Here is an 8,355-nt window from a genome sequence, read left to right on the forward strand (position 1 = left end):
TAACATTTCAGAACAAAAGATAAAATTGGTGTGCAGGCAGATTAGCCCTATAATACCTAAGAATTACATGGTATGTCTATCAATTTCTGTTTTTATATATATTCATGATATATTCATGAAAATTCATGAAGTCAGTTATCAAGGGATAATATATTTGAGAAATTTTATTCAAATATTATTTTATCATTTAAAATGTAAATTATTTGAAAGGAGTTGTATCTTCCTGTTTCTGTGGCCCTAGTTTCTATGTTCTGATCCAGTCCTATCACTTTAAAAACGCATGGTTGTCTAGAGGCAACTTCTTGACTCTAATTTTATGTTGTTCAGAGTTTATAAATTTGGATAAATTAGCATAATATATTTTTCCCACCATTTCATTGAATTTCAAAATGCTTTCAACAGCATTAAAAGGCCTAAATTATATGCAACCACATGTGATTTAGGAATATTATTTCCGAAACCATCTACTTGATAATGAACTATCTGACTAAGATGACAATGGACTAAGTGCATTGTTCAAGGTACATTTAGACTTTCTCCCAGAATTCATTTCCAGTAGAGCAGTTATGTATGGGTTTGCATGCCTGCTGTTTAAAGTGCTTCTAGAACGGTTCATAATTCTGGAATTCGGACTGAAAACAATATTTTCAACAGGCTGGTGTAATTACTTTGTTTTGCAGATGATTTTTTAAGTCTCTCAAGAAAGCATTTTTGAATTGGTTCAAAATCATGTATGCTGTGGGAACGAAAGTTGATTGATGCTCCTGATTAGTAGGAAACCAAGTACATGTGTGATGGACCTAAAATGGCATTGGCTCTTCAAGAAACAGTGGAAATAGGTCAATATAAATTTCAGAATATAGATCACTTTGCAATCTAGGATTAATAGTAAGTTGTGGAAGGCAACAAGATTCAGTCCCTTGAGACTTGCCAGTAAATAGTGATGGCTGACAGGTGTTAAGGTGTAACAAACACCTGAGAACTTTGGCATTTGAATAGAATTGGCATTGAAAAGAAATTTAACCTTTTCCTCAAGCTGTATGCAATAGGAATCCTAGGAAACAGTTAGGGAGGGGGGGGGGGGGGGGGAGAGAGAGAGAGAGAGAGAGAGAGAGAGAGAGAGAGAGAGAGAGAGAGAGAGAGAGAGAGAGAGAGAGAGAGAGAGAGAGAGATATTTTTTCCTTATCACACCTCCCACTATCTTCTTGACTTCATCTTTGGTCAACTCTCAGTACTTCAAAATACTAGTCAATGATTATATGTTTAGTTATACATCAATGTTATGAATCCTTTTGTTGTTAAAATCATAGTGCTATGAAAATTAATGTTATTTTAATACTGGTATTTGTTGAGTGACTGTATTGTTTTTAATTACTTAACTATTACAGCAAACTAGGTAAGTCTTCTGCTTGCATTGTGGAAATCTAAAAAAAAAATAATAATCTGGAGATTGTTTTATTAACCATACTTCAGTGTTTTTTCCTGTGTTTGTACCTACTTTATTCTCCTTTGTTTTTTAAGTGTTAAGAATTTTTCTTCCTTATTGATGAGTTTATTGATTTATTTAGAATTATGAAATAAAAAACCTGTACTGCTACAACCCATGAAGGGTTTTAGTGTTATTGTGTTCAGAACTTGAAAAGGAAGTGTTTTCTTGACCATTAGTTATGTAAGCTAGTGATATTTGTTGATGTATGTCTTACAGTATTATTATTTTAGCAAACCAACTGGCAAGAGATTATCATCATGGGAATGGAATTTTCCTGGTGAAGAGGCAGAATATATAGCTTTGTATCCTAGATCTTGGACTGTTTTTAACATTTCAGAACAAAAGATAAAATTGGTGTGCAGGCAGATTAGCCCTATAATACCTAAGAATTACATGGTATGTCTATCAATTTCTGTTTTTAGAAATGTTATTTTTGGTTTCTATTATCCCATGACTGCAAGATTTTGTCACATCCGATATTTCTTAGTTCCATTTATAATTTATAATTAATCTAATTGTAGGAAGATAGTCTGGATGGTGGTCAATAAAGGTACCAAAATAGTAAAAGACAACTATTTATTGTTAACCAACGTTTCACCCCACTTTGCAGGGCTTCCGGGATTTTCCGTTGTGTTATAATCTGACAGCCCTGCAAAGTGGGGCGAAATGTTGGTTAACAATAAATAGTTTTCTTTTAATATTTTGGTACCTTTATTGACCGCCTCCCGGACTATCTTCCTACAATCTACTTCATACTGTAAACTATCTTCTTCCAATCCAAGATTAATCTAATTGTTTAACTTTTACTACTTCTTACTTAAAATAATTAAACTACAGATGCTTTTTATCTTGTATATGTATTTTATTTAAACAAATATTGTATTACTTTACTAAAGATTTGAGCCTAAATCATTGTAAAGTTTGTTGAAAATGCATTACATTATTTTTTTATTATGTTTTATAATTTTTGCTTATATTATAGTAAACTAAAATTAAAATGTTATCAACTTTTACAGTTATCTAGTTTCTTTATAGAAGTAAAATCATATTTTTATCGAAATAGTTTATTTTTTACAATGAATGTCCTCTTACCAAAATTGGGTTTGGTAACAAACAATTACAAAGATGAGATGAATTAAATTATTTTCCAAAGTTTTCTAATTATTTTGCTTCAATGAAAAATCTTGGAACTTGAACTTAGCTCAAATTGTTTCAACTATCCCATGGTGGTATTTATTTACCATATATAACCTCTAGAACTTAGTAGTAATAATTTTTTCATAACAAGTAGAAACTAGAAGTGCTAGTTACTCTATACACCTCCCTTCCCCGTCCATCTCAATTGTTGGCACATGAAAATATCGCACTGCAAATATTAAATCTTAAGTTTCAATATATCAATCTCTTATTCCCTCATCTATAAGTGTTAAGCCCTTTCAGAAGTATTTAAGTATAAAGTGTGACGAATGTATTGTTGATAAGAAGAAATTCATACTTCCTAGGGGTTGGAGGATACTCACAAAAAATCCAGTGTCTCAAGTTTTCCCCAACTTGCCTATATATCTTGCAAAAGTAACTAAGTGCTCCTTTTTAAATAATTTCTTAATCCTCCCAAAGGATCAGCTGTTAAACCTAGGAGAGCAGTATTAGTCAAGAAATGATATATTCTAAATTTAAATTCTGTTGTGAAAATGAAGTTACCTACGAGGACTGAGGCTGAGGGTGGGATGTCAGAAGGAGGGGATGGGAGGCTTGAGGTGCCTGAGCTCGGCGAATCACTTCTGAATATTTAATATTCAGTCTTCTGGGGTTGATGGGTTGTTGGAGCTATTTGTTGACTAGGGTACAATGTTCCATGTCACTCGTTGATGGCCCAACAAGTTTTTCTAGAACCACTCTGTTTTGGTTGTACACTTTTAAGGCAGAATTCGTGGTTTTTTGGCATTGCATATTTTTGTATATTATACAACCTTTATAGTTAGCAGGATGACCTTCTTTCCCACAATGTACGCATTTAGCTGGAGTCTCTCGAGACTTCTGATCGGTGTCAGATGGATGTGAGCCAGCACATTTGACACATCTGGCTTGATGATGGCAGCAAACTTTTGTGTGGCCAAGATTCTGACACTTTGTGCATTGGACAATTTCAGAGGGAAATTGTGGACACCCTGTGTCGGGTTCCTCAAAACATATACAAGAGTATACCAGCCTCGAAATTTTTAAAATGTCTGCATTATTGGAAGCTGGTTCCAAATCAATGAAAAATAGAGGAAGGCGATATTTTTCTGTGGGGTGTACCACATTAGAAATATGGCGAATGTTGTGATCTAATTCCTCTAAGTCACTCTTAATGGCTGTAGATGGGGTAGTAGAATGGAGTCCCCTCAATACGACTCGATATTGTTTATCTTCTTTTAGCTGATACCAGTGGAAGTCCTAATTCTTCTTCGATAGATGCCTAACGAGGCTCTTGTAGTTGTCTTTATTTGTTGTAGTAACCAGCTGAGCCAAGGAAGATCTCATAAGATCTGAAGCTAGGTTTGATAACCATTGGCCAACAGCCAGTAGCAAGCAGGTCAGAGACTGCCTGCCACGTCGGTCAATTCTCTATTCTATGAGCACCAGTTCTTAGTTTAATAATAGTAAATTCCATTCCAATGAAATCCTGATAGTCTATAATCTTGCTGTTCTGGAATTCAAATTTAGTATATTAATATGGGATATGTTCAAGTATAATCAAGATTTAAATTTTAAATTAAATTTTTAAAAAATTGTGAGTATAATTATTTTGAATTATTAATTTAGTTTTCCCTAAGGCAAAGTTCCTAATTAATGTGTTTGTTCGTATTCCAGGATTCATCTATTCCTGGTGCAGTTTTTAATTGGACTGTATACAACTACAATTCTGATGATAGACATATAAGTATTACTTTTACTTTTCAAAGTGGCAGTGGTCTTCACTCTCATAAAGCAAGTAGGTTTAAAATTTTATTTGAGACTTTTTGATACTTTACAAAGTTGCCTTTGTGAGCAAACACAAAATATCACTCAAAAAAAGGTTATATGATTAAATAATGTAGAATTTTTATTATCATTTTTATGTATTCTCAAATACTCTGTAATAAGAGTTGCCTTATAAAATAGAATAGTTAAGTATAGATTTGATAATATAATAATATTGAAAAAAATTACAAAGTTGCTAAGATAAAACCTTGACTACATAGCAGCATATGACCGGTATATATCACTGAGGTACAGTTTTCTGAGCTCTGATAGAATCCTAGAATATTAGGCTTCGTCCATTGAATGGCTGACCCTTTTGAATTTCAGGTTCAACTTAAAGATGCAATAGGTAACATAAGTGTTACCCCTTTGGCCTTTCTTGGGGTTGGTAAAAAAGATCAACAAGCCCACTTACTGAACTTGCACTCCTACCTCCAGAATATCAGTACTTTTAGCTATCATTATTATATTTTCTGGTAACTGCTGATTATGAGACATCTTTTTTTTTTTTTTTACTTGCCATATTTTAAAATATTTACAAATTTTGTCATATCTGCCCAACGACAAGAAGAATGCAAATCATGAGTTACCTCGTGATCAGCAGTCAACGTTTTAATTTTGAGATAGTGCATGTAGGTATTTATTTTAGTCTGCCTTAAAATTCAAATAGTGCATGTAGGTATTTATTTTAGTCTGCCTTCAAATTCAATTATATTTAAATGTATTTTTAGTAAATTTATGTGGGTTCTTTGATGCTCCATTTTAATGTAACTAAATTTAATTTTACTAACCCATCGAGAGCCATCAGTGTAGGCAAGAGGGTAACATTCTGACTGATGATTTGACAACGAGAAGTCTGAACCATCTAAATTGTTATATGCTGATCCTGCTCACAGTGAGTTGATCATTTATTGAGGTTATTGTGGATCAAAGGCATTTGAAACTGTCTACTTTCAGAAACTATTTGCCTTCCACGCAGACCATGTCATTAGTGTGGATTTTTCGGCTTACAATCATATACTTTGTTTTGTCTTCATTTACTTGCTAGCCAATTTCCTCTGCTTCTCTTATTAGGGTCTTTTCATGTCATCTTGGTTACTTTTCATGTCATCTTCATTTACTTTCATGTCATCTTGGTTACTCTTTTCTAGAGTTAAGTTGAACAGCATTTGTGAGAGTCCATCTCCCTGTCTCAGACCTGTTCTAACTTCAAAGACTTCAGACCTTGGGAAATTTTATAAAAGGTGTTTTTAAAAACCATTCAAATTAAAGGTGTTTGTGATATTTTTTTTTTTTTTATTACGACTGTAAAATTTCATAATTTGTATAATTTTCTCTGTTACGCACTACATCTCTACACCTACTGGGCATACTGTCTATAATGTTGTCACTCATTTTGTTAGGAATTTCATCCCATAATATTGCTCTCAGTTGCTGAAGGTTAAGAGGCTGTGGATGATAGTCAAAAAGCTTTCTCTGCATAGCATCCCTTGTGTGCTCAATGGAATTGAGTTGGGGAAACAATGTGGAATGGGAAAAACGTGAAATTCCTAGGTTTTCAAGGCATTGATGAACAATGAACCCTATGAAGTCACGCATTGTTGTCAAAAAACAGAAATATGGGCCAATTATGTCCCTCGTCTGAGGGATGAAGATCTCTATAATTTCTTGAACATACGAACTGCTGTGAGATTATCATCCAAACTATGAAGTAGAGTCAGTCCTCCTGAGTATATCCCGACCCATACAGTCACTTTCCATCTCCTAACTGTGTTGAACTGGGCACAAACTGTGGCAGTGCACCCATCCACTGTTCTTGGTATACTCTTCAGCACCTACTATCACAATAAATACAGAAACGAGACTCATCTGTAAACATAACAGCCTACCAATGTGTATCCTCATCTAGATGCTTGCTGCTCCATAATCTAGGGAGTTGCTGGTAATGCGCTGTTGCTACAGTCATATTAAAGGCGTATAAGATGTTAGATGAACTTCCTACAAACTTTGAGGTTCCTGAAAAATACATTTTACATAAGAGGTGGCAAAACCCAGAATCTGATCTAGTAACCCAAAAAACTAAAAGAACTTTTCAGAAAAATACTTAAAAAAAAAATTAGGAAACAATCAAACATGAGATCACATTTTAGGCTCTTTGTTGTTAGTTGTATATTAAATGCACTCTAGCAGCTAAACCATGCACAGACAAAAACAAAAATGTAATGATACAAATTTTTTGGAAATGTTTTCATCTTTAATTTAATATATATACTGGTTGTTTTGTCATAGAGTCAATAGAGATGTGTACAAAAGACGGGAAAAAGTGCATTTTTTTTTTTGTTTCTAAAAAAGGCAGGGTATATGTGAGGTGACAAAACCCAGAATTGATTCAGTACCCAAAAAAAATTTTTTATGGAACCGTTAAAAAAAAAACTTATATGATTTAGTCATAAGTTAGAGTTAATAGTCAAAAAGTGCAATTTTTTTTATAGGGTAGATAGGAGTTGGCAAAATCATGAATCTAATTCAGCTCCCAAAAAAATTTTTGTTTTTTTCAAATCCTTTATTGACTAGACTTGGGATGCTATTTTGTGGCATTTAATTTTTTTTTCATATTTTTTTAGATACAGTGAGCACCAAAACTTTTCAAGAAACTAGTGGCCTTATTGTTGTTAATGGTGTTATCATTGAACAAAAAATTAATGATTACCCTCATTCTTATGGCATTGCGACCAAAAAGCAGGTAATAATATGACAATTCTGATTTGTTTCAGACATGCTAAAGTTTTTAAATTAATTTTAATTGCTATTGTCAAAAATTTTGGGGCTTCATAAACCCCAGGAAGTTACTGAAAGAATCATTTGTGACTTAATTTCCATTTAATTATGTTTGCATTATTCTCATCTGCAAAAAAACAAATTTTGAAATAACACATTAAACATTTAAATCCACAAGTTCATTTTATGTACTCTGTGTGTGACCCGATGAGAAATTCCATACTGTCCCAACCATTGCTAGATTACTCACAGTTTTAACTGAATGAATGATATTTCTTTGAAATCACTTATGACAATTTTGGACTGGTGGTTGGACTGATGGAGCAATTGAATGCTACATACTGAAACATTTGTTTTATTAATTAAATTGTTAAAACTTTGTTTGGTTTTGCAATTGATAGAAATATAATAACAATTAGGGATGTGACATCGATGTCGATGTTTTACCCAAAACATCGATGTTTTTAAGCTGATGTTTTCAAGCCGATGTTTTGTCCCAATTTTTCATTTTTTTTTCCAAAATTAACTAAATGAAAACCAATAATTTACAGTATAAATAGATTCCTATCAACAATGTGGTCGAATAAAAAAGTACCTCAAACCTTCACGCTATCGACATGATAGAGATAAATTACGACTAGAAAAACAACGAAGTTTTAAAATATCTTTGCTCAAAATTAAAATATCATTGCATACAAATCTTTCCCAAAAAAACATCGATGTTTTTGAACAACCATTTAGTTGACCACTATTTAACAACCAGTAACTCAAGGTCTGTTTCAACAACGACGTATAGTCCGGCCAGTCAGAAGTGGTTTTTGCAAAAAAGAATGCAACATTGATAAAAAAAACATCGATGTTTTGAAATATCAATGTTCAATATCAAAATAATGTTGCTTACGATACATTACCTAGAATACATCGATGTTTTTGAACAACTATTTCAGAAACATAAGGTCTGTTCCAACGATCCAGCATTCTACGGCCTGTAAGAAGTGCTTTTTGAAACAAGGAATCCGACGACTAAAAAAACATCGATGTTTTAAAATATCGTTGCTTACAATACATGACTCAAAATACATCGA

General features: G+C 33.0%; 1 protein-coding gene across 1 annotated transcript in view; it reads left to right on the forward strand.

Moving 5' to 3' along the window:
- Positions 1-8,355, forward strand: part of LOC106677182 (non-lysosomal glucosylceramidase) — a 46,504-nt gene that overhangs the window by 10,316 nt on the left and 27,833 nt on the right. Inside the window, exons 4-6 of the mRNA XM_014414936.2 lie at positions 1,720-1,885; positions 4,343-4,463; positions 7,117-7,235. Of these exons, the coding sequence (XP_014270422.1) occupies positions 1,720-1,885; positions 4,343-4,463; positions 7,117-7,235 (406 nt within the window). The remainder of the gene's footprint in view (positions 1-1,719; positions 1,886-4,342; positions 4,464-7,116; positions 7,236-8,355) is intronic.

This window comes from Halyomorpha halys, unplaced genomic scaffold (genome assembly GCF_000696795.3).
Source record: "Halyomorpha halys isolate HHAL.00 unplaced genomic scaffold, Hhal_1.1 Scaffold90.1, whole genome shotgun sequence".
NCBI lineage: Eukaryota > Metazoa > Arthropoda > Insecta > Hemiptera > Pentatomidae > Halyomorpha > Halyomorpha halys.